The sequence below is a fragment of the Dermochelys coriacea genome, chromosome 16, assembly GCF_009764565.3.
Source record: "Dermochelys coriacea isolate rDerCor1 chromosome 16, rDerCor1.pri.v4, whole genome shotgun sequence".
Lineage (NCBI taxonomy): Eukaryota > Metazoa > Chordata > Testudines > Dermochelyidae > Dermochelys > Dermochelys coriacea.
In genome coordinates this window covers 16,638,777-16,665,428 of record NC_050083.1, presented here as the reverse complement: position 1 = coordinate 16,665,428, position 26,652 = coordinate 16,638,777, and the positions used below count along the sequence as shown (strand labels likewise).

General features: G+C 50.9%; 1 protein-coding gene across 4 annotated transcripts in view; it reads left to right on the top strand.

The window, feature by feature from the left end:
* Positions 1-26,652, top strand: part of RALGDS (ral guanine nucleotide dissociation stimulator) — a 101,883-nt gene that overhangs the window by 3,968 nt on the left and 71,263 nt on the right. Inside the window, exon 1 of one of the 4 annotated variants that reach the window (XM_038375084.2) lies at positions 22,972-23,467. The exons of 2 other annotated variants lie outside the window; for them this stretch is intronic. In XM_038375084.2, the coding sequence (XP_038231012.1) occupies positions 23,372-23,467 (96 nt within the window). In that variant the 5' untranslated portion in view covers positions 22,972-23,371. Of the gene's footprint in view, positions 1-22,971; positions 23,468-26,652 lie in introns of those variants that run through there. One more of the 4 variants, XM_038375083.2, reaches the window with a different exon arrangement.

The following is a 26,652-nucleotide window of genomic DNA, read 5'->3' as shown; positions in this document are numbered from 1 at the left end:
TTTGTGCTGCTTGTCTCTGGCTAGGGGTTCCTTTGGGCCCTGTGATAGATGGACATGCCCAGGAAGGAGGTGGGATGGGCTGGGATCTGAGCCAGGATGGTGGAGGTGGAAGAGCATTGCCCGAGTGCTACCTGGACTGCCTGGCTGGCGGCTCTCTATAGACAAAAACAGCTGCTACGGGGGTCCTGCCATGGCTGGGAGCCGCTGTCATTCCCCGCGGTGCTAGGGGCACACAGGTAAGAGGTCACACTGCATCGTGAGCCTCCCCAGGACCTGCAGCCATCAGGGCATCAGCCAGTGTGTGCGCCCACCTCCCCAGTGCCAGCCTGCGCAGCGGATAAATGAACAGGGAGGGAACTGATGGCTCAGTGTGATGCCTCCCCAGCCCCCTCCCTCCCTCCTCAGGGTAATCAAGCTTGAGGGTGACATTTGTTGAATCAATCTTGAAAAATCAACAGCAATAAAAGATTAGAAGAAGGGGGGGAGGGGGATTTCTGGTCCCTTCCCAGATCCACGACCCTCTGGGGAGCTGGTGCCACAGGAGGCTGCTCGCACTGTTGGGGATGCAGAGCTGGGCTCCCAAAGGGCTGCAGCAAGCCCCCACCTCAAGCCCTGGGCAGGGCGGGAGAGGTCGGTGCTTGGGAGGGCTCTAGCTGGGGGCAGTGGTGTTGGTGGCTAGTAGGGGGCGCTCCTCTCTCTGCCTCGATGTCGTGTGGGTGTGTTGGAGGGCAGAGAGGGCTCCTCTGTGTGCAGTGCAGCGTTACAGTTCCCTCTACAGTTCTCTCCTCTCCTGACTGATTGTTTGAACATTGGAAGTGATCACTAGGGCTGGGCCTGAGCCCTGTGAGGTTTGGTCCCTGACCCGGATGTGCCCAGAGGCTGGGGTTTGTCTCTGGGGGTTGAGCCCTATTGTCGCTGTCATGCAACCCTGTGACGTTACTGTTACAGGCGGCTGCTCTGATCTGGGTCTATTTTCTTGGAACAGGAATGGAACCACCATGGGGGCTGGGGCGGCTAGGCAGTGCAACACCCCCACAATTGGTATGGGGGACTCAGATCCATCCAACAGGCTCTAGGTAACAACCTGAGCTGTGCCCCATGCCTGGGCATGACCTAGGAAGTCTCTGACCTGCTGCACCTGAAGAGCTTGACTGTCCAGCAGGTGGCGCTGTTGCTTTCCCTATGGAATATCAGCTGGTCACCGCTCATGAGTCCACTGGGAAATGTGACCCACCTCCAGGGCGTGAGCTTGGCGACTCCCTGTGGCTCTCCTCATCCCGCTTGGATAGCCTCAGTCTGCACAGGGACCTGGACTTCCTGGCGGGGAGGAGGGGCTAGCGGAAGGTTGGGGAGAATGATCTTTGCATCTCAAAGGCCTTGGTGCCTGATGACAAGGTTTGCTTTGCCATTGATGGTGGTGATGGTGATCATTAATACAAAGTTGCATTTATTAAGGAAGGCAGTGGCTGTCCCATGCACACTTAGCTAGGAGATCTGAGTTCCATTCTCAGTCCTGCCACTGACCTGCTGCGTGACCTCAGGGAGGTCATGGTAACGGCTCTGTGCCTCGGTTTCCCCATCTGTAAAACAGAGATAATGATACTGACCTTCCTTTTTAAAGGGCTGTGAGATCCCCTAATTAAAAGCACAATATAGCCGCCAGGTACTATTTATAGAGGTCTTGATCCAAAGCCCACGCACTTTGGTGAGAATCTTTCCATTGACTTTGATGGGTTTTGGATCAGGCCCAAAGTACCTTTCTGACCAAATGACCACAGAGTGCTTAATAAACTGTGTACAGAAGTTACTTCACCCAGCCCTGAAATGCAGCAACTTCTGGGATGGGGCCTGGCAACAGTTTAACTACCACACTACCCCAGTTTAGGACAGAAAGTGAAGAAGTATCCTCTATGCCATAAAACTGCAAGGAGGGCTTAGGTATGTGGAATGTACCAAACTCACCCATGCTGGAGATCAGCTGGCACAACTGGGTGAACATCCCAGAACCCAAGGGTTACATTTCAGAGAGTTTAGGAAGGCTGAGCAGACTGACTGGAGTTGGAATGTACCCAGCATGGTTATCTCAATAACCAAAGCTCTCTTCAGCATTTTATTGGGATTATTTCCACTTGAATCCTGTCTCCCAGGATCTCAGTAATGGGTGCTGTGATGCAGAGACTCTGCTGTTCCATGAGTGAGCACAGCATGTGGCTCTGCGACTGCTGAGACTGATCTTCAATTTTATTAGGAAAAGCCAAACCAAGCCTTCATTTGGCACATGAAGCTGGGGACCAATGGGGGCCCTGTTGCTGTGGCTGGAATGTAGAAGAGAACGGTATGAAAACAAGCATGTAAGGAGCAGCACACAGGGGTCACCTCTTTTCCTCAAGGACACTTCAACCCATCAGAATAATCCTTTGCCCTTCTCTGCCCCCTTCCCTCCATGCATCTCCCAGTGCTTCACGAGCATTTATGTCTTGCATCCCTATGAGGTTGGACTGTATTGTTATCCCCATCTTACAGAGGGGGATGTTGAGACGCAGGCTTGGAGGAGTGGAGAACAGACCCAGAAGTGGTGGCTCCTGTTCCTACACGTCTGGGGCCTGGAGTTAGAACCCCTCCCTGGCCCAAGTGATAGTGGGGTTAGGATATTGTCAAGGGAACAGCCTGCCCTTGCGTTGAGAGTTCTCCCTCACATGTGCGGGATTTCTTCTGCCCTGGGGGTGTGTGCAGATCCCCCTGTTAATGCTAATGGGACACATCCAGTGACAGGAGAGAGCTACACAAGGTGGTGTCCTGTCCCAGCCATTTCTTATTTAAAATGCACTGTTCACCTGCACCCATCTGAGGTCATTCCAGGGCACAAATCTCAGAATGTGGCCCTCCATTACTATGGTGACGAGGGCCGTATAAGTACTCAGATACTGAGGCGCTCATCACCATAGTATCCCACTGCTTTCTTCTGAGGTTCAGATGATTGGGGGCAAGGTGGTGCATTTTTATGAGAGCTTGACACAAAGCTTACCATACAGAACGTACTCCTCACTGGGGCCGGAGCTGCATGAAACGCCTTTGCCTTTGTCTGCTGTCTAGATCTAAGCCCCTGTGCTGCTGGTATTCGTGTCAGCGGGTGCCTTTGGCTGAACCGTGATAGAACGTGCTCTGCTGTTGCGTGTGTGAGTGGAAGCCGATATTAGGGACCCATGGCTTAACTAGGTGACTGTAGCATAGATGGGACATAAGGGCTCTCAGCTGATGGTTGATTATTAATTTGTATTTCAGTATTGTCCAATGGCCCCAACTGAGAGCATGGCCCGTTGTGCTGGGCACCGCACGTACACATAGTGAGACGGTCCCTGCCTCAAAGAGCTTCAATCTAAATGGACAAGATGAAGGTCAGGAAGGGAAGTGGAGGCACAGAGAGGTCACATGACATGCTTAAGGTCACACAGCAGGTCAGTGGCAAAGCTGAGACTGGAATCCTGGTCTGTTGATTCCCAGTCCAGTGCTCTGTGATGCCTGGAAGGAAACTGACCTGCCCTACAAGGTGGCTAAAGAGATCAGGGTGAAGAGGCCCCAGCAATGAGGAGGGCACTTGGTGCTCTTGGCTTTCGGCAGAGGCTGCTATAAGAAATTCCAGCTGCCAGCCATTAATGTGCTAAGTGCACTGAATTTACCACATGCCCAGATCCTCTCTGCATGGAGCTATTCCCCACCATCACTGCTTATCAAATGACCTAATGGCAACAGCAGGGAGAGCGGACTGGTCCTTGCTGGGGCTCTTTGTTCTATTATTGACATTTGATTGTTGCTGGGTTAGCCGTGGCTGGGAATGTCTGACCGGCTCAGCCATGGTCAATATCACTGGATGAATTCCCATCAGGTCTGTGGCGGGATTGCAGATGTGGTGTTCCCCAGGGATCTGAGCCACTAGTTGAGTAACTTCTCTGGGCCCTGTTAGCTCGTAAAGCAGCCTGAGAATGACAGTGCATTCATCCCAGGAGGGTTGCAGAATCAGTCGTCTAATGTCCATCGAGCTGGCTTTCTCCTTTGTATCGGATGTGCTGTTCTCCACTTTCTTTTGTGTCCCTGCCTTGCGCGCTTTGGCCATCAGTCAAAGAAAATGTTTGTAGACACGAGCTGATGTCAAGGGCTGCCTGGTGACTGCATGTCATTGATCACAGGCTTCCAAGACAGAGCTCCTGCTCCCTGGAGGCCTGGTGCAGACAGCAGGAGTTCATCCATTCAGGAGATCGTTGTAGTGCCCTGACAAATTTATGGTCTCTGGCTCCTTCTCTGTTGCTGTCTCCTTGGAGCATGACTGAGCTGGACAGAGATGGGATGTTGGGTTTCTGTGCCAGGCTTTTCTTTCTGAGCCCCGGGCTGGCAGAGGTCTGCAATGGAGGGCGGGTGTGGGATGGCAGCAAGGTGGGTCTTGTCTCTATTGAACTGTCTGTTCCAAGCGGGATAACAACCTTCATTATGTTGCCTAGAGAGAAGTGTCTTCAGGGGAATAATTAAGGGGAGAGGCGGTGAGACAGAGAAGGTGAAGGATGAGGGAAAGCACCCAGGGGTGAAATTGGAACCAACCTAAACACATGCCCATTACAGAGCTAAATTGTCTGAGGTTCTGACATGATCAGCCAACCCTCTCACCTACCCCTCGCCCTGGCTTCTAGCCGTGACTGGAAGATGAGGCCACATGGGACCCTGTACCTGAGGGACATCCAGCCCACTGCTGGAGCCTCGGGAGCTTCAGAGAGGTTCTGGAGCTTGGTGGCAGAGCTCTGGGATGCTCTTCCCAACCTGGATTCCAAGCCTTCCTGAGCTTCCCCATCAAAAAGCATTAGGAGGTGGTGAAGACAGGAGGAATGGGGGTGAGTAGTGCTTAAACTTCTGGAGGGAACAGTCCAGGGGACACTCTGTGTCGGGATTCGAGGTAAGGTGCCTTGAGCTGGGCACAGCATGCCCCAAGTTTCATGCTAGCTATTATTATCCCTCTGCGTTGACATATGTGATTCCATAACAGCCATCTCCATCTCTGCCCCTCGCCGGTTTCTCAGGATGGTGAGAACCTGATATTCCTTTTCTCTCCCTTCCTCCAAAGCTTCTCCACCTCCCCGCCCTGCCCTGCCTCAGCTAAAAATGTCCTGCCCCTTCTGGAGACAGGACATGAACTCTGTAAAGGTCGCATCCGACACATTGGAACTTGCCAAGTCGTCCTGCAGAAAGAGAATGGGTCGGCCTGCCCATCAGCTTTGCACTTGAGAATGCATGGGGTGGGGAGTTCAGGGGTGTCTCGCTGGGGGGATTGTGTTGGACCCCTGTGAAGACCTCCAGGTTCTGTCCTGTTGTGCATTCCTGGCCTCACTGCTGCCATCTGATGCCAGATTTCCCGCCGTGTATTTACTGCCATAGGAGCAAAGCAGCTACTCTGAAGCGCGTTCTGTGCTCATAGGCCCGTGTGGCCTGTGTTTCCAGCCTCCCAGTGCAGCAGTGAGGAGTGCTGGCTGGAGACTTGACTAGTGTAAATAACTATGACAGGAATTTGGGAAGGAACCTATGATTGCAAGTCAGTGAAAGGCCAGCACAGCAAACTCTGGCTCCTTCTCTGAGAAAGAAGGAAATGGTCCATCCAGAGGATGCTCTCTGACGCAGTGGGTTATGGAGACCTGGCTCCGAGAATGGCTTTGAGTGAACAGGATTTTGGCCGACGGCTCAACCTCTGTCTGGTTCCTCCAGGAAAGGGTGGTTTGACGCTTGGGGATCAGGCAAAGGCCAGGGCTGGAATAGCTGGGTGTAAAAGGTCAGGATGGAGGATCCCAGAGCTGGAACAGCAGCAGAGGCTGAGAGTCAGGACTGAGGTCCCTTGGCGGGGCTCATTTGACAAGAATAGCCGAGGGTGCACCAGGTTTGGGTTAAGGAACATTGGCAGAGTTGTGCGTGAGGCGCCCTGGGCTGGAATACCAGGGCATGGGAAGGCTTCCAGTTGGGACAGTGGTGCGTTGGCAGAGCTATGGGCAGGGTGGATTTGATTTAAATCACTAGTCAGGAAGACTCGATTTAATCATGGATTTCTACATGAAAGTGCATTCTTGTTGGTTGTTATAACATTAATACATATTCTTCATAACTCAGAGATAGATGTAGGTTTCATTTTTAGAAGCTACACACTAAACATTTTGAAAGTGATTTATTTTGAAAACTTTTCAAATTAGTTTTACAGCTATATCAGAAAATGAATGATTGTTTGGTTATTTCATTTACCAAAGGTAATTGAAGCAGATATTTATGAAGTCATTGGGAGGTGAACTATCTTCAAGTCAACAGGTTAATCATTAACATTTGGAGGATTTTCTTGCCATGCTGTATTAGGAGGAGAACATCACCAGACAAACATTTAAATTGTTTTATTTAATTAAAACGTTATGTATTCTGGATTTTTTTCTTCAACAGCAAACATATAATATTTTAGCAAAACAAGCATATGCATTTTTGAATTTAGTTAAACATTCAAGTTTTTAAAAATCAGGTTTGTTTTTGTTAAGATTGTTTTTAACTAAAATAGTTAAATTAAACATTTAAAAAACAAAACAAAAATTAAATTGACTATGTCAGCCAGGTCAACATGAGAAACTTAAAATAATGGCTTCTGCAGCTAACTCAGTTGTCTTCACCTTCATTTTCCTGTTTGTTCACAATCTGGAAAAGAAAAACAAGCTTTCCTGCTTTTTCAGGTCCCAAACGATTTCTCAATTGGGAATAAGAAAAGGAGTACTTGTGGCACCTTAGAGACTAACAAATTTATTAGAGCATAAGCTTTCGTGAGCTACAACTCACTTCATGCATCCGATGAAGTGAGCTGTAGCTCACGAAAGTTTATGCTCTAATACATTTGTTAGTCTCTAAGGTGCCACAAGTACTCCTTTTCTTTTTGCGAATACAGACTCACACGGCTGCTACTCTGAAACCTGTCAATTGGGAATGAATTAGTCCAAAGGAAGAAAATATTCTTTCCACACCAGCAGAAGAAACTACTGCTGGTAAAATGAGATTATCGCTTCAACAGTCTTTGAATCCTGGTGCTTAAGTAACTTCCACCAGTTCACAGGTGTGACTTTCTTTAAAACTTCATCAGCAAACGTGTATTTCTTGAATGGCTCTTATTCCCAAACTGGGTCTCTTTTATAGCCTGCTGCCATTATAGGTTATCCCTTCTAATGAGAGAATAGTATGGTAGATCTCAAATCAATGAAGGCTACACTCAGAAAGACCTCAAGAATTCTGGAATATGCTGCTCAAACAGTTTTGCTTTTGTTTCTACTGCCTGTCCCTCCCTTCTCATATTTATCTCCAGATTTCTCCTTGTCCAGATCTATTCCATCCCAACAATCTTCTATTCACTGAACTTTTTGAAACTTTGCACTTTTAGAGAGAGGTAAGGGATTGACTCTGTGTACACAAATTTGCAGAGGGACAATAGGGTTGAGGTCTGTTATTTCTTTCGTCTATATATTATTGATTTATTTAAAAACATTTTTGCATGTTATCTCTGGAGAAACAAATCCACAGTTTGAGAACTGTAAAACTAAGCATCTCTGATGGTATCTTCTAGACTGAGCACTAAATCCCATTGGATAAATAGATTATTTAGGTTAATCTTTCTATACAGAAGCCCCTGGAACCCCATAAGATTGGGTCCCTAATCCATGAACTATTGGAACTGATTTACAAAACTTTTCTTAAACATTACATGAATATATTGTCTCATGCTATAGAATTAGAATTTATAATCCTTATTCCAGGATGAGATATTTTTGAACGATAATGTATCTTAATTAAAACTATCTTTAGATAGGTTTTTCCTCAAAAAACATTTTATCAAAAAAATCTGATTTAAATTTTTTTTTTTTAAATAAATCATTGATTTTTATCCACCCTGGCTAGGAGGAATCCCCGGGCCGGAAGAGCTCTGTGGGTTTGTGGGTCAGAATTGCAGGGCTTTCTCTGTGTGTGCGGTGGGCGCAGGTCCGAGGACCGGAGGAGCTGGGGTGCTGCAGGGCAGGATTGAAGTACCCTGGTTGAGCTGTGTGGCGACCTAGCCCAGCTGCACTGAGGTGCTGAGCGGACAGATGGGGAAGCACAGAGCAGGCAAGTCTGCCAGGAGGCGTAATGTGAGACGAAACCTAGGGCAGCGGGAAGGCCCTGGCTAAGGGAGAAGGTGTCGTGTGGCTTCAGTGGCTGGGCGAGCACTAATCCCATAGCAGAGGTACTCCGAGTGCTGCACTGGGCCCTTCGGGCTGACAGGAGATGGAAAGACCGTGAGTCGGTTACCCGGCCCAGCGCTCTGGAGCAGCGGGGCCTGTTCTGCTTGGCAGTGGTTCAAAGTCCCAACAGGCTTCCACATTTCCATGGCGATGGGACGGGAGTTCCTGTCAGCCACGCGGTCCTCAGGGGCACTGAAATAACAAGGCTGGAGAGAGCTGTGCTGCGTTGTGATCGGTGTACTCCAGTTCCTGTGGCTCTGTAGCCCAGTCTCCGCTCAGGCAGGATGGTCACAACTCTACCCCCCGTGGGCCAAGACTGGGACACTCCCCTCAGGGAGGCCAGATTCTTGTGACAAGAGACAGATTAATAATAAGACTCTGCCCTTCTCCGTTAGGAGCACTTTACAAACAACAGCAGTGCCCCGCAAGGTCTGTGGGTATCACCATTCCCATTCTGCCCTCGGGGAAACTGAGGCACAGAGTGATGCGGCAACTCGCTCTAGTCCCACAGTGAGCCAATGGCAGAGCAGGGAGCAGATCTCAGCTGTCCTGACGCAGTCCTGTGCTCTAACCACTAGGCTTGCTTCATTCCAAAGGCCAAGTGGGACCCAGATCCAACCGGACAGACCATTCCTCCCACTTGTCTTCCTCCTGCTCTTCTATCCCAGAGGAGGATCCCCAAGCCAGCAGCAGCTTGAACCTTTGTACTCTGCCTCTTCGCCTGCTGCACCCTCTGAGTGCGGAGGCTGGATCCCAAGGTTTCATGGCGCTCTGTCTTCATCCGCTGTTGGTGAGTAAGGCCACGTGCTCTGAGTTATGTGGATGCAGCCAGTGTTCGTGAGAGCAGATTCAAATGGGAAAGAGCCCCTTTCAGTGGGACTGGCCCATCGGACACTTGCCCCTTTGGGAGTTAATGGGAGTGATTGGAATGCCAATCCCTCTCGTGCCGCTGCGGAGCACAAAGAGAACAGCTTAAGCATCCATATTCATAATCCAAGCTGGGAAAATATGAGTCTGGGCAGTTGCCCAGCGTAAGAGAATGACTAAAGGGGGGGTCTGTGGGGGTGCTGTGATGTGGGAAATGCTGTCGTTGGTATTAGGCACCAGCCTGACATTTGGATTGCCTGCCATTATTAAAACTCCTCCAGTGGCATTCTTCAGAAGAGTAAGGCCCAAGCCCCAATGGCTTGGCCAAATCCCAGTCATCCCGTGTTGCCTAGCAACGTTTCCTTGTTGGCTCACTAGGATACAGGATTTTTCTTCGCTCCTTGTCCCTCAAGCTCCTGTGTAGAGCTGCTGGTGCGACTGCAGTGGCTTTGTATCTCCTCTGTCTCACGCCTGCTTAGAGCTGGCTGCAAAACAGAATTGAGTCCTGCAGGAAATTCCGAAATTTGGTTTTGTCCCGAAATCTCCGAATTTTTTGAAAAATGAAATATTTAAAAGTACTTCCTTTCCACTGATAAATAAAAGTCACAAAATGTTTTGTCCTTTATCATGATGAAACTTTTCAGCCTTTTGGAGATTTTCTGTGGGAATCTCCATGTTCCTGCAAAACAGTTAGCCGTTGTCAAATCAGCATAGGGAAACTCTTTGACCAGCTTTCCTATCGCCTCAGAAAAGTGGCTGTATTTCAGTAGGGCATGAAGTGAAGGAATTTCACTGTGTTCCACTGGGTATGGACCCATTCCTGCACGCTCTTACATATGTGACTAGCCCTTGTGCAAAGAGTTCTTACTGACTGGGTTCAGGCTCTTGTAGTTTGTAACTCAGAGAGCACTCTGAGGATTGCAGCAGGGGCTCTATGAATCAGTGAATAAACTCAGGTGCAAGTGTGTACAGAATCTCTGTGGCAGGCTATAAGACGATGCAAAACTGGACAGCGCTATTGAGAGCTTAAATGCATGGGATGTTAGAGATTTTACTCTGTATTAGGTGGTGCTATGCACTTTAAATCTCATGGGAAAATGGCCACTTTCATAATAATGTGACACATATTATCACCAAGTTGCACAATGTTTTAACCAACTGTATTGGAATCCTTGGGAGCATAAATTCCACTGGCCCGGTCGGGGACTAACAGCTGCCTCCCACATCAGGGTTAGTGATTTGAAGGCCTAACCATGTGTTCCCCAGGAGAACCCAGTATCTTCTCGGGGGGGAGGGGTTACAAGAGACAGTTGCACCTGCAGCTACACCCACCGTTTCTCAGCTTTTGGGAATTCTCCCGGCTTTGGATAAAGCCAACAGGCCGTGTTCCAGGGCTTTGTAACACTCTGCTATTTACATAACCCCCCTTTGCTCCATCCTCATTCCAATGCTCTTTGAAAGTGTGTTTAGTTAATAGGATTATAAAGCTTTCTGTTAAGCAACAGAAATCAATGCGCAGCCCCAGGCCTGAGCTTAATGTCAGTTCAATGGTCTGCCACTAGGTGGCTCCAAGCCTTAGCTGTGCACCCTCCTACCTGACTCAGATTATGCCCGTGGAAGACCCAGAGCGGAGGGAGCTGGCACAGGGGAGCCTGTGCGGATGGGCAGGTAGGCGGCTGTCTGAACCGGGTCCCTGCATCCTTTCCCCTGCTACTCAAGCCCTCTGAGGGCTGGTGTTTTTAACCCAGATGGTAAGAGCTTGTGTGTGTCCACCCGCAACAGCTGCCAATGGGATTCTGCCTGGTGGGTGGTCCCAGCTGGCTGCAATGCCTGGCATGATGGCTCTTGCTCAGGCTGGCCTCTGTATGGACTGGACCTTCCCAGCCCAGCCCAGTCCCACAATGCAATGCATCAGCCCCTGCTCCCAACAAGTGCCAGCCACATGGGGTCGTTGTTCTCAGAATGCACCATGGGCAGAAGCTTCCATGCATCTCATACAGTCACTGCAGTGGCTTCCTCACTTGGTGCTGAAGTTCAGGGAGCCAAGGTACCTGTTTTCTTTGGGCCAGGGGACTCTTCCTGCCAGGCTTGGTAAATGAGCAGCAGCCCCGTCTCACAGGAGGGCTTTCCCTTCTCTCTGTTGGTTTATAAAGCATCTGGAGCCAACCTCCCTGGACTGAGTGGTAGCTTTGCAGAGGGACCCCTGCTAGTGCAATTACTGAACAGAGCTATTTGACGCAAACCAGCTCAGTCCCAAATCTGTGAGTGGCTGCAGAACTGGCTCTTGTTGGGAACCTGGCAGGGATCCAGTCTTCTCTGTGGCAGGCTGAACTACTGTGCTCTAGAGGTGGGACCAGGCCTGGGAGAACTGATATTTGATACCAGCCCTCAAGGAGGTCAGGGCAGGACCTTTGCAACACCTGGATTGTGTCCACCAAAGCAGACAGCCCTCCTGCCCCACTATGCCCTTCCCCTGCCTCCTCTCCCTCTGAGCGAGAGTGTAGGACTAAAGCCAGACTGTGAGGGGAAAGGAAGAGATGCAAACTAAAGTGACTTTCCCTCTCTGGTCCCTGGGTGCGGCTGAGCCAACTTGGAAAAGGGAAAGGTCTGCAGAAAGGATCAGCTTCCCACGCTGCTGAGGGGTTGGATCCAGCAATATTGGGCAGCTCTTTGTCACGGTAAGGGGTGGGGAGATGTTGAGGGACTAAATTTTTGTGCGCATCACAAAAGAAATTCTCAGTAGAAAATGGACCCGCTCAAAGAATCTGTCTCTATGACACACACTTTCCATCCACCCACCCACTGCCAGAAGCAGAGATGATAAAAGAATGGATCACCTGTCAAATGGAAATCTGTAGAAAAGGCCAGCACTGCAAAGCAAGCACTGAGAGGAAGGACAGCCTTCCTGTGTGACTCCAGGCACAGCAATTCATCGCTTTGTGCTGCAGTTCACTGTCTGTAGGATCTCCTGGCTTTTGTCTATTTAGATTGTTGTAGTGCTGTCAAATGTCACAATATTTGCTTTGAGCCCCAGCCCCTAGAGACAAGGTTTCTATGAGAATTTCGGCTTTCATTTTTAAAAAGTGTATAGCTCACGTGGCTGGGGAGAAAAGTTTGAAAAAGTGACCTGAGTGTGTCCTAAGGGCTCAGAAATGAGAAGGCAAGGAAAAAGAGCTCCATATGTGCTTACCACATACAGAGGTATATACATCTCTATGCATACATATTGCCCCTTCTGTTGATCCACCCAGGAGAGGAAGGATGATCCAGTGGTTTGCATGCTCGTCTGGGCCATGGGAGACCCAGGTTCAATTCCTGCTCTGCCACAGACTCTCTGTGTAGTCCCTGGGCAAGTCACTTAGCCGGTGTGTGCCTCAGTTTCCCCATCTGTCAAAAGAAGAGGGTGGGGAGTGAGAATGGGCTGCTGATAACTGGAGGCTGTAAAGCACCCAGGAAGAAGTAGGGCTGTGAAGGGTGGAGCAAGGGGGTAGAACTAGGAGTTATTAGATTAAATTAAGAAAAGGAGTATTAGTATCAGGAAACAACATCCAGTCCTCCGTGCGATGGGCTGGGCTGTGGAATAGTCTCCAGAGGGAGGCGGTAGAAGCCTCCTCAGTAAGCCCTGGAGAAGGCAGCTCTGTGCTGACAGGAACAATCCTGCGCTGACTGGGAGGGGAAGGAGGATCCTAGGCCGTGCCTAATGCCTGTGAGTTTGTGGGTGCTTCTGCTGTGAGGAGAGGAGCCCTTCCTGCACACAGCGCTCTCCTTTGTGTGCACACACGCACTCTCTGGTAGACACCTGTTTACATGTGTGCTTGCACACGGGGAAGCACCCCGCCCTGCTGGGGTTCTGACTGCATCACCCAGGCGTGCAGGTTCCCTGGATATTCGAGGAATCTTGTCTCTGCAGCCCTTGCAGAAGAATGATAATTGGTAACTGTCGAGATGGCGGCAGCTTGCTTGTGTCCTCATTTCTGCCAGCCCCAGGGCACCTGTGGATTCTCCAGCCAAGGCAGCCAGAGCCTCACCTGCCACCAGACTGGCTTCTGGGCCCCGCAGCTCCTGCAGGCTTGGGGTTGGCTGGGTGGTGTGTTGGGGATAGGGGGGCTGCCTTGTGTGGGGCCTTCAGAGCTGTTGCTTTACCCCTCTCTGCGCCCGTTGGGCCCAAGCAGGGCACTGCACCTGTAGCTACCTCTTTTGCACGTGCAACTGCATAGCTTCTGCTCACAGTGGCCTTGGTTCTTGTGCACGCCTGTGTCACATGGGTGCCTGGTTTTGAAATGGGCCCCTCTTCTCTCCATCTGCCCCAGAGAAAGGTCCTTTCCTGGCTCTTGGGAGTTTCAAATGCATCAAGCTTTGCCCTCCCTAGGGGCTAATCACCTGCTCCATAGCCACTCAGCTTCTCTGCCTCATCAGGCCCTAATGGGGTGACCTGTCCCCTGTGAGAGCACAATGGGGAAGCAGATTAAAGTGGTTCTGATGGAGCTGTCCGTGTGCTCCCCGGGTGCCTAGACTCTCAAGTGTGCCTGAGAACTGCCTCTTATTTCTCAAACCTCCCCTCTCCCTATTCCCCAGGAACGATGCCTTCAGGGGAGTGTTAACCAGACGCAGGGAGGGGGAGATAGGCTGGCTAGAGGGGCAACGGGGCTGCACATGGCGGGAAGCAGCCTCTTGCTGCTATTACCCACCCTTTGCTCCTTTTGGATGCATGGGAATGCCATTTTTGGATGGGGAAGAATCCAAACAGGATTCCTTTGCTGGGATTTACTGGGAAGGGCTGGGAGTGCTGGGGAGACAGCCCAGCTGTGGAGGTGGGACATGCCTTTTGTTGCTCAGTAGCATCCCTTCTGGTTGATAAAAGGAATGTCGGTGGCAGACTTTACAGCATCTCCGGAAGTCCTCCGCTGGAAAGATGGTGAGGCAGGAGGCCCGGAGGTCAATCCGGGGCAGAAAAGACAGTGAGCCCTACCGGCCTAGCACACTGCAGAGGGCGGTACTAAGTTGCAGCTGGGCTGGTGTATTCATATGCAGTGCAGCCATCTGATGAAGCAAGCTGGTCAGAGTGGAGCCAGCTGGCACACTGGTCTATCGCAGAAGTCCCAGCTTTGCTCCAGCCGCAGACCTGGGCAGGTGCTCGTGCTGGGGGGGGGGACGACAATGGGGGGCCAGGGTGCTTGCACTGGTATTACTCCCCTTGGCTGGGCGGGATTAGTCAGGAATGACGCAGGGCTCTGGAATGGTGTTTATACCCGGCTCAGGAATGCTCCCCGCTCTTGACAGGGGATTCCTCTCTGACAGCTGCTGCTGTCTCAACTCGATGGAATAGTGTGTATGTGTGTGAGCATGTGTGTGTGTACGCACGGGGAGGGGAGAGTCTGAGTCACCGGGGCCAGCTAGGACAGGCCAACCCCTGTGACCTAATACCAAATCGAAACACTGCAGGTCTGACACCTTAACACACTCTCTCTAGGGATCGTGTTAAAGCTTAGGAGAGGCTGGGGTGGGGGAGAGGGAGTATGAAAAACAAATCTAATTCAGCAGTAAATCCAGTCTATATCCCATCTGTAGGATCTCTACTTTTGCCAGTCTAGATGGCGGGGGGGGGGCAGGCTCACAGATCCCTAATGCAGTGCACAGGCTGCCCTATCGCTGAGAAAACAGATGGTTGGGTTTTTAAGATGAATTTGCCATGGGGGGAGGGAAATAATGGGTTTAAGTTATGGGGCGTGCAGGGGTGGGAGTGATGAACTCAAGGGAGTACAGTGACCCAAAACAAACGACTCTAGAGAGTCACGAAACAGCAAGCTGCACCTTTTCCCCGCCCCCACAATGGCTCAGAACTACCTCCTGCCCCACTGGATACACCATTCTGTATCCCAGCTATTGGCCCTGCCAGGCTAGCCCCTCCCCAACCCTCGGAGCTCAGGAAACGAGAGGCTATGTCCCATCATGTGGCAGACACAGGACTGAATCCTCATCTCCCTCCCCACTATGCAGTCAAAAATCCATCTGCTTCCACCCTTGCTCTGTGCCGGGTTGGTGGTAACCTGGCCGGTAGCACAGTGAATAGCGGACATCTTTGTATCATGTGGGCAGACAGCTGGTTTCTAGGTAAACAGCAAGATAGATTGCTCAGTTTCCAACCCCTCTCTTGGCTGACATCCTCTCAGTGCCCCATGTGACTCAAGAGCAATGCCAGGCTTGTCTGGGGAGGCTAGGTAGCGTTGTCAGGGAGTGTGAGCAAAACACCAGGGCTGGAGGGGAAAAGTTGACAGATGTCATTTGGGAGGCATGGCCGTTAAAGAACAGCTGTTAGACACATGCTGTGTCTCCGTCCAGAAGTGAGTCACTCACCGACAACATCCTGTTGTAGGCAATGCTCGGTGTGGGATGGAGGTCCAGTTTCCATGACTGTCCATGTCCAGGGAAGGCAACAACAAATACAGACGATGTTCTGTAGAACTGACTCAATCACACTGATAAGGCACCACACCCGGGCAGTAATAGAGGGCAAGGGACATAACAGGGATCGTATCACCTGCAGAGCGGCCTTTGTGTTTCTACCTATCCCTGCACTGCAGAAGGGCTCTGGTTTGCCACGTGTTTTTGGTTTTTAATACCTGGGGAGCCAGGGTGAGTGATGGAATGGGGCAGCTGTTTTTATCAAAGAAATGTGGAGGTATTTATTAGTGCATGCATGCAGCTCGTGTGCATATTTGTGGGGTCTGTCTTCATGCATATGGTGGGCTGTTGAGGGGGTGACTGGATGGATGCACAGGACATGTGCATCCATGCCTCTGTGCCGTGTGTGTGCTGTGTTCTATGGTGTGACATTCATCAGGTCTCTGTCGCTCGACCCCATCTTGCTGATGAAGCAGACGCTGATTACGACCTGTATCTCTGTCTGTCAGCGCACCCAGAAACCAAGGGTGTCCAGCAGAAACGGAACTGCCTACAGAAATGGCCTCTGGCAGATTACAAGCTCTTCAGAAGCAGGGGGTTTTCTATGGAAACTCAATAAATTTTGTAACCATAGCAACCCCAAGTAAAGATCACCCCCCTTCTCCTCCTCCAGATGAAATACCCTTCATGACAGCTCAATGTTACCAACTCCTGGGGGATTTATTTCAGCTGGAGAAAGCACTTTAGTCTTGAATAAGGCAGTTGGATTGCAAGCAACAGAGCTTCTTTTTTTTTTTTAACTGATGAATGAAGATGCATTAAGAAGCAGAAATGAGGTTCATAGATACCTGCCATTCCCTCCTGCTCCGGTGTAAGAAGCAGCCCCTCTGCTATTTTGGTGCCATTTCCTAAAAACACCCCCTTTGTTCCCCTCTCCTCCCCCCCCCCAAACAAAACAGGCAGCTCGAGATGCATCTGTATCTGATTTTTTTTTTTTTTTTTTTTGCTCCATCGGTTAGGTGGTTGTTGCATATGGTTGTCTCCATGGAGACAGAGCCCATCTCTGCCATATCCTAGATACCTGTTTGACTGATGGTGAGCAAAACCAACAGCTCATTTTCTATTTGGAATTAAGTAACGATAGCAACTGGGATCTCCGCTACGTTCAGGTCCTGGTGTGAAATGCCAACCCACACAGGAGCTTAAAAATCAAAATACATCAAGTGTTAAAGGCGTGGAGGAATCCCGTGAAAACTAATTGGTTTTCCCTTTTAATGCTCGATAGCTGTTCAGTTTGCATTGCTAATTGGCGCTCTGAATTTATTAAAAGGCACTTCATAAGGTCTTGATTGCAAATGAATTTCACATGCCTGTCTCTTCTGGGGAGCAAGGGAGTTTGCAGGGTGATGGGAGTTCATGGCATTCCGTGGACTTGGGAGACAGTTCAGGCAGTGGAATTTACTAGGAGTTGAACTCTCTGATTGAAGATGGAGAGCATGTCAACTAATCCACATCCTCATCTTCAGGGCAACTGGCAGCAACACTGGGCTTTACCTGACTTGCTCCGCTGCAGAAGGAAAGTGAACGCAAGGAACAGAAATAGCCAGGTGTATGGAGATCCTGTGGCAGAAATAAGCTTTATTGGGAATGAGGGTGGAATGTTCAAAATGCTTCTTCGCCATTCAGGGACTGGAAGTCAGTGCGGCTTCTGTTCTTATGTCCCTTAGGGCCAGACTGGCAAAGGTATCTTAGGTGCCTAAAGATGCAGATAGGCATCAAGTGGGATTGACAAAAGTGCCTAAGTGAGTTAGATGCCTAACTTCCATTGACTTTCAATGGGACTTAGGCACCTGACCTGCTTGGGCACATTTGTGAATCCGACTAGGTGCCTAAATACCTTTGTAAATCTGGCCCTTAGGCTCTTTGCTAGTCCCACCCAGCGGGATTCTGTAGAGGGACTCTGTGAGGATAAGATTTCTGTGTTTATAAAACGAGATTTCCTCCCTCTGTTACTGCTGGGTATCAAAGGGGAAGAACTTCTTGGAAACCTTATTTACTTTTCATTCCTCAGACTGTTTTATTTCCTATTTACATTTCTATCAGCTTGGGCCAGTGAAAACAAAAAGGTTCATTTCAAGGTGTTTCTCCTGAGTTTCACGTTCTCCTGTGTGAGCAGGATGCTGCTACGTTTGAGTTGCAGACAGCTCACGGGGTTGTGATTTCCTTTGGAAAGCAAACTTTCCATTGTCTTTGTGGGATTTCTTTAATATCGTGGAGCCTTTGATGTTTGACTTGTAAAACCTTCAGGTCAGATTGTGCAACCCTTGGTGAACACTGTCTCCTGTGAGCTGTCTGTTCCCCTAAGGCCTTGGCTATGCTGCGTTTTTAAGTCACCCGGTACAAATCTGTGCCAGGTCTTTGTAAATGGTGTCTATGCTTTGGATTTGCACCATCGCAGCTACACCAGTGGCTAAAATTTCAGTGTAGACAAGGCCTTTTTGTTTACAAATGCTAGCTTCAGTACCCTAAGTTGAACTGATGATGGGCAAACCTCAAACAGCAGCCTTTTCCTTACACTCTGCAGGGATCTGCTGGGCAATCAGTCTCACAGCTGAAAACCTGGGAGCATTTTCATAAAGGACCTTGGGGGTTAACAACCACCCTGCGTTGGGATAGGTGCATGTCCCAGACAGGCAGTTGTCTATCATTAGGGCAGTGATGGACCAGTCAGAGCCCACGGGGACCTGCGTAGGAATCCCTGGTGAACTTCCCTGGAGTCATTCCTTTCCTGACGAGACCTTTACTGGAAAGTGGAGTTTTCCCAACAATGGTTGCCAGCTGTGTGGCTGGACCTGCAGGAAACAATCAACCCCAAGCTCCTGTGCAAAATTGATGAGGTGGAATTGCGGCCATATGCCTAAGTCCCTTGGGATCCTTCTGGAAAGTGGCTGGCTTGGCGACTGTCATGAGCAAGGGCAATCTCTGCATTCCACTCCTGTTGAAGATCCCTGATGAAGCCATTCTTCAAAGCTCCTGGGATAGGGTCACTAGTTTCCCCATCCTACCAGAGCTGTTGGGAGAACAGTGAAGGGGAATGAAACATCCTTCGTAGATGGAGAAGCTTGTGGTATCCTGGCAATGACTTCAGATACCTGATGGGGACCAAGGAAGAGCCTGATTCCCCCTAAGAATCCACCCCAGGTTTTACCTGAGCTCAGTGCATGCTGGGATCATGTTCGGTGGATTCTCCTCTGGAGATCATATAAAGCTGGTCACCTCCCTGACCAGCAGTCCCAGGGCTCTAGTTTTAAGATGCTGTCAGCAACAGCAGGGTTGGCTTAAGCCTGGGAGTCCATCACGGGTGAGAATTGCTGCCTGTTGTCCAGGGACATGGAGCTGAATGTAGGATGGGGGGCTATGAACGTTGTGAATGCAAAGGAGTAATAGCCTGGAGCCCCATTGCTGGGCCTCTGCTGGTGCCTCCCTGGCAGAGCAAACCCTTAACCTTCCCTTCAGCCACCTTTCCACCAGATCCAGCTGCTGCTTGTTCTAGGTGGGCCTGCCCTGTGTAGCCCCCCAGTCTCTCGCTGCCCATGGTCCTCTGTTGCAAGTGGCACCAGCCTTTCCCTTGGGCCAGTCCAGGGACTTAATGTTTTGTTTTTCTTTCAAAGTCTTTTGCGTGGTTTCTGACTCTCCCTGAGAGGTTATTTCCCCTCTTTGACAGCTTTATGGCTGCCCTACGCAGAGGTCACTGAGCTCTGGGGCTTGCGGAGCAGGCACTGGCCCCGTGCCAGCCATGTGCTGGCTTGGAGACAATTACCCCTGTTGCTTTTCTCTTTCTGCTGCCACCGGGGACGGGGACAGACACATCCACCAGGCGGACAATGGGCCTCGGTTTCCATATCACCACTTAATTAATTGCAGAGGCTTCCATGGGAAAGAGCCAGGGAACTGTACTCCTAGAGGACTTCAGGGCTTGAACCTGACCTCATTTTCCTTCTCCAGATGTCGATTCTGCCAGTGCCCACATACACTAGTTCATTGCGTGGTCTGCTGGCGAGCCTGAGCTGTGCCCCCTGGCTTGTTACTGTAGGGATGTGTCCCACTGTGGTTTGTGGTGTGAGCTGGGCTGTGTATACTGGAGCCAGGATTTGAACTTGGGTCTTCAGAGCAGGGTCTGAAATCATGATCCCCTGCACCTACCATCACTGGAAATGTAGTTGGGACTTGAGCTCCAACCCCAGGGGAAGGGAACTAAAGGTCCTTATAGACCATACTACACAGAGGACTCCAGTCTCCTGCTTTAGAGCATGAGCTGATCAGCACAGGAGCAGGGAGGAATTGCTCACCCCACCCTCTTGTAGAGCCTTGCACAGCACTAATGGGGTGCATTAAAGGCCCCCTTTTTTAGGGGTGCTAGCAGAAGGTATTGGTTTGCACTGGAGGCTTTAAGCGCCATCCAGCTGGTAAAGCCTATGAAAGAGCCCCTCCCCTGGCACTGCTGGGGGCAAATTCCCCTCTCAGCAATGCCGGGGTCAGTCCTTTAGGACTGATTCCCCATTGCTTTAAGGGCTTCTGTAAGCATAAAGTGGCCTTTGGGTAGGAGCCATCGTGACTGGTGTAGGAAGAACATATGGGTTCTACACTGGTCCCCTCACAGTCCCCAGCATGGGGGCATAGTGGGGATGGTTAGAGAGAAGAAGAGGGTGTGGCTGGAATGCTCTGGCTATTCTCAGCTGCCCATGAGCCATATGGCAGCCTGAGCTCCCATTAGAGCAACCTCAGAGCTGCTCTAACCATCCGAGAGCCAGGCAGGCCCCTGGACAAGCTCAAACCATGGGCGGCAGACATGCCAAACCCATGGGGGGAAAACACAGAAATTGGGCTTGGTTTTGGCTTAATTGGGTTGTGAGTTGCTTGTTGGCTAGTTTTTGGCTTGTTGCTTGTTTGGCTTGTAGCTCATTGCTTCTTTTGTTTTGATTGGCTCCTGGCAAGCAGAGGCAAGGGGGGGCAAGGGGCAAGCAGGGACAATGAGGGGAGAGAGTCAGGGGTGCACAGAGGGCCCATCACAGTCCCAGACTGCATGCTGGGGGGCCTAGTCACTTAGAGTGTTGGGGTTCTTAGGGATTGGATTGTTTTGGCCTTGTTTTGTAATGGGATTATCTTGATTTTTGGCTTATTGTGAAGGTCGGGATGCGTATTTACTACATGCAAGTTGGCAACTGTGTGGTACAAAGGTGGTATTTAACCCCACCCTCTCGGTTGTCGCCCTGAGCGCAGGCCCTGGGTAGCAAACCCTGGGCCCACGGAGCTCAGTAGAGGCCCTGCGGATTTACCACAGTGTAATGGAGGGAACACTCTGGATCTCAGTCTCTCCCGGCAGTGTCCTGGTTTACGCTACTAGACAGGGATGTTGCTGTGCCTGAGGCAGCATTGCCTCTAGTAGGCACAGCCCCCCGCTCCGGGTAGCTGGAGCCTGGGGAACAGTTCCAGCAGGAGGCTGGGAAAGTCCCCTCCCATGTGCCCGGGACAGGCTAGCTCAGCAGGGCTGACGGAGCGTGCCAGGCCCCCTGCCCTGAGAGGCAGTTGCACAGAGGAGGCTGTAGCTTTTCCCCATGAGGCTGTGCATGTGTGAGGCCTGCCCGGGCCCAGTGGCTTGGACAGCTCTGGCTTGTGTGCGAGTGACGCACCCACGTCGGAGAAGGGCAGGAAGAGAGCGGCCGCGGCTCCGAGGCTGAGCGCTGAGCAGCCGGTTACCTAATGGCAGAGGAATGCAAACCCCAACAGGTCCCTGCCCGTGCTCCCCGGGAAATCCACGTATGCTCCAGGCCAGGCCCTGTGGCCAAGGCCAGCTGGATGGAGGTAAAACAGCAGGGGCAGTGGAGATTCAGGCCTCCTTGTGTGTGCCCAGAGCCGAGTGGTTCCCATTCACTGCGCCCCAACATGCTGTGCCCCCCCACCTGCTGCCCAGGGGCTCTCTTAGCCGCTGGTGAATATACCCAGTGTGATTTTGAAAGGCCTCTCAAGCCGCACAGCCAAGGCGAAATGTTCTATGTGCCCAAGTTGGCACTGCTGCCAGGTGCCGGGGTAAGGGTCCAGGAGGGTCAGTGCGGGCCGAGGCAGGGCAGCTCTCTGTCACCGATGCGACAGATGGGAGTTTACACTCCCTGTCTACTCCGCCCTTGGCCTGTCTACAGAGACTACCTGGAAGGGTGCTGGTTGTGAGGGTCGCTTTCGTTAGTAGGGACCTGGCAGAGCCATTTGAAATCGTACCTGCTGGAATCTAGAACTAGCCCTGCAGAGAGCACCCAGGGGATTCCAGCCACTTCCAGTCTGCTCACTGGGCCCAGTGACCTGAGCCCTCTGGCCTGCTCCTTTGTGACTGGCCATTTCCACCTGACGGGACAGGCCTGATTTCAGGCCCTGGTGGGGATAAGGGCAGTGGGCCATGGCGTGGAGTGGCCTTACCATCCAGCTGGAGCTGGTGCTCTGCTGCAGGGTGAGGTGCTGAGCTGTGCACAGCAGAGCTGAGCGAAGGGCGAAAGCAGCAGAGCCGTGCTTCCTTGGGGAGAAGCCTCTCTCCAGCCAGTGCCCATCCCCCAGGAAAGGCCAGGAGGACACAAGTACTGGGCGGAGACACCCCAGGAGCCCTGTTCTGTGACGCATCCATATGGTGATCAGCAGCCTCGTTTCTCTGGGTCCCCAGTCTCCAGATGCTGGAGGCCAGTGCAGTTGCCCCAGCAGGTCTCTCTTTTCCTCCTCTGAACCCAAGAGTTGTGCTCCTAATATTGGTGAGCAGAAGGGTCCTAGGAACGGGGTTTGCTGCGGGGGACTGACCCATGGAGGCAGGGACACTAAACTCCCAGTGGGGAGAGAGCTCTCCGCTGACACCGATCCAGTCACCGCTGATGGACATTATGGGGGGACATGCTCCACGCCTGGAACATGCCTCCAGCAAAGCCCCATGTCAAACTCAGGGCACAATGCAATGGACTCTGTGCCTGGCAAGGCTCCCTGATGGATGGCATTGCCTGGCCCATGGGGCAAAGCTTTTCACGAGTGAAATGATTGAGAATCTCACCTGGTCCGTTTTAGCAATGCACTGCTCTTCCATAACAGGAACCCCCAGTGCTCTCTGGGCATGAATTATTTGAGCCTCCTGGTGCCCCTGTGAGCATAGAGAAGCATTTGTCTGAAATGGTGCCTTACACTATACAAGAGAGGGATGGAAGAAGGAAAGAAAAGGGGGAGGCTAAGGCTGAAGTTTGCCCTCCCCACACACCTATTCCTCCAACACTGCTTGCCTACCTGACACAACAACCACAGGGAAATGCTGTAGCTACAGCAGACACAGTTCAATCCTAATAGGAAATCAACAGCAGGCAGGACCTGTTGTGGCTTGGAGACAATGACAGGGGTTTGCGAGTGCCATGCATGTAGATGAGGCTGGAAACCCTGCGCCGGTGCAAAGCGGCAGCAGGAGCTAGCAGCATAGATCATCACACCGAGTGAGAGGAAGAGAGGCTGGGGAAAGGAGCATGTTGTGGCACGCTTACAGAGAAGGGCTGTTTCTCAGATCTCGAGAACATCGCTGGCTGCACACGCACACAGAAAGCCTCTTGGTGTGGCTCCACGGCTCTTTGATTTGCAAGGAAGGAAATAAGACCTCTTAGTGCAGCAGAAGCAGCAGCTGTTGGCAAGATGCACTGGCAAAGCTGATCAAAGGGAGAGCTTCAATCTACTTCATCTCCAGGGCTGCACTTACTCTTAGTCTAAGAATTGGAAGGAAAGAGAGAGAAAAAGAGGGAGAGAGAAATCTTTCCAGCACTGCGAAGATGGAGGCAAAACCTTTGTTCAATGTGCAGAAAGCTCTGGTTCAGCCCATGCAGATGTGCATGCTGGATATTCCCCTGAGCGTCCAGGATGATGATGTGAGTACAGAGAAAGCAAGTAGAAGGGGTGTACTGCTCGAGGGGGTGGGGATGGGGTATAAGGAGCCAGGAGGGGTTTTTGATCCCAACCCTCCCATCCAACCAGCAGCGTTCCTGGGAATGGGGAAGTTCTGGTGAAGTTAGAGCTGCTGAGGGCTGATGTGATCTCCATGAGCAACAGTTTGTCTCCTTTGCAGAGGTGTATTTTGTGGCAGACTGTCTCTTGCTCTTCCAAAATCCAGGGGACCAAATGTGGGAGGAGAGGGTGGGGGAAACGTTTCTAGAAAGTTAAATGCATTTCACCAGTCAAAGCAAAAGAGGATGTTTGTCATGTGAGGTGGGACAACAAGTGAAACCCCATCTCTGTGTCACCCCAGGGCAGCCCGTTGGTGTGGATTGCCTTGTGTCAATGCAGGACAGTTCTGATGTGGAATTTCAGAGGCACCGTTCCACTGCAGAGCTTAAATCTCCTTCTGCACAGGCTTTGTTTTACACCTTCAATCACTGACTCTCTAGCTGTTTAGTAGTTCACTCTGAGCTAGAGTCTGATCTCTATTACTCTGGTGCAAACCCCACTGGAGCAACTCAGAGTGGAATTTGGCCCATTAAGTGCAAAAATCCTGTTTGGTGTATTTGGGAATCTCCTCCTCAATGCTGCATCCAATGCCGGAAAATTCAGAGGCAAGGTTCCTTCAGCAACCTTAACTCTGCCCAATGTGTGAATACATTACAGACCTGATTACACAGCGCTGAGCCATGTGACACGCTGTACTGCTCAACTACCCAATATCACTGCCCCTCTTTCAGTAGCTTAGACGCACTCAGGGGGCATCTGGTCTCCCTGTTCATACTGCAAGTTGGGTGTTCATATGGTACCCAGTCCTGGTCCTGTTGGTGTCTGGGGTAAAACTTCTTCTGGCTTCACTGGGGGCAGAATTGCTCCCATCATGGGTGTACCCAAGGGGGGCAGGCGGAGTTTGGTTGTTGCGGGACATTACATCTGAATTTCTTGACAGTTGTGCAATTAACGTATTGATGTTGACGTCACACTTATTGATTGAGTGATTATATTTATTGATGCGATTCCCATGTGGTGGCGGTGGTTTTAAAGAGATCCAAAAAAGACAAAGAAGGAGAAGGACCTTGTGCCTCCCCTCCCCCACACGCCCATGTGGCAGGTTCCGGTCCCAGCAGGGTGGGAAACCCCCAACAGGCCTTGCTCAGCAGACTGGGAAAGTGTCTCCATAAATAAAAAGTGACTCGCACAGCATCTGCAATTAGATACACCCCAGGGCTTTGGCCAGGAGATGCTGGCTGGCTGCTCTGGCTGTGGTAATGAGGGTACCTGCATGGCTGCCACACAGTTGGCTGGAGCTAGGTAACCAAGCTGTGTATGGGGAGGTGCAGCAGGTGGCGGGCCAGCTGCGAGCTGAGCTTCTCAGGACCGGCTCTGAGGGGCGTGGAGGAAGACAGGAAGACTCATGTTTCAAGGGAGTGAGGAGAGGTGTGCAGCCAACCCACACCCTCCTCCAGCGCTGCAAAGGGCTGGGGCGAAGAGGGCTGGATCCTGCCAGTGGTCCCGTTGTCCTGACACTTCTGTTGTCTCATTCTCCCTCCCATGTCTGTTGTGCTCACTGCTGCGGTATCTGAGCACCTGATTTGCCTGTATCTCTTAGGGCAGTGCCTCCTGGCATCTTGTTCATCGTTTGATTTGTCTGCAGTGTGTTCGCAGGTTCCTTAAGGCTAGGGTGACCTGATAGCTAGTGTGAAAAATTGGGATGGGCCGGGGGGTATTAGGGTCTTGTGGGGGATAAGAGGCACGTATATAAGACAAAGCCCCAATAGTGGAATGGTCCAGATAATATCAGGACATCTGGTCACCCTATTTAGAACCAAGGGGCTTGTACAGCCCCTAACCAGGCTGAGTGTTTCACTGTCATGTAACCAGATTCAGAAGTTTCAGAGTAGCAGCCGTGTTAGTCTGTATTCGCAAAAAAGAAAAGGTGCCACAAGTACTCCTTTTCTTTTTTGCAGATTCAGAAGTGTAGTCAGTCCAGAATCCATTCCTGCTGGGCAGGAAAAGCCGGTGCTGGATTTACCTGTGACTGTTGGAGCATTACCTAGGGAACTCGCTGGGCTGCCCCAAAACAGGTAGAGGATTCCCTGAGAGATTAATGTAAACTAAGGAAGAGGAAAGTCTGAACTGGATCTTTATGCTCACCTGAGCTGGCCTCTCAGGACTGAATTTAGGAGGAGAAAACCCTGGCCTGGATTGATCTGGAACGGCCTCTCCTTGTTAATGTCACTCCTGGCTTTACTGCAGGAAGTCAAATTTGCTTTTATTTCAGACCATAAACACTGTATTTTAGGAGTTGTTTCCATTAACCCCTTTGCAGCTGCTGGAACATGCACAGGTCTCAGCAGCCAAGTCACTGTGAAAAGCCCAGTTAGTTGGCTGGAATGTCAGGGTGTGTCCTGGTCCTGGGGGAGCTTGTTTTTGGGGTGTCCCTGACTCCACCAGAGAGCTGTTTGTCCTTGAATATAACAAGTCTGCTGTTCAGGATGGAAGGGTTAATGGGCATTTTCCCATGGCCTCAGGTCTGGTGTAGATTCTGAATTCTGCTCTTAGTTACATTGGAGTGAGCCCAAGGTAAGAGGAGTTGCTCTGGATTTACACCATCATAGCTGAGTACGGAATCTGTCCCAGCTTTCCCATTGCAAGTACAACTTGAGTCCCTCAGTGTATGGCTTGTGCATTGTCCTGAAACTCTCCTAATTTAGGAGAGTTACAGGGTAATTCAGGACAAAGTGCAAGCTACACACAGAGGGTGTCAAGCTAACTTGAAGGGAGTTGTTCATGTCCATCATATGCAAAACAATGCTGGCATTTTCCAACTTCTTGGCCTTTCTGCTTCTAGCAGAGAGCATTTGGATTCCAGCTGGGCGAGTGTCAGCAGGCAATGCTTGGGAGCAGACTGCTGCTTTTGAGTAGAAGGATTAGCATCTGCAGGTTGGAGATGGGCTCCTTCTTGCTGTGACTTGACTTGAGTCCCTGCAGTCCCTCTGCAAGCCTGGGAAGAATTAACCCTGTCCGTCAGCCCTGGGAAGTGGGGGAGCAATTGCATACAGATATGCTGGCAGAGCTGGCACCCTTTCATACTCCTCCTCTGCTGGCTGGCACAGCT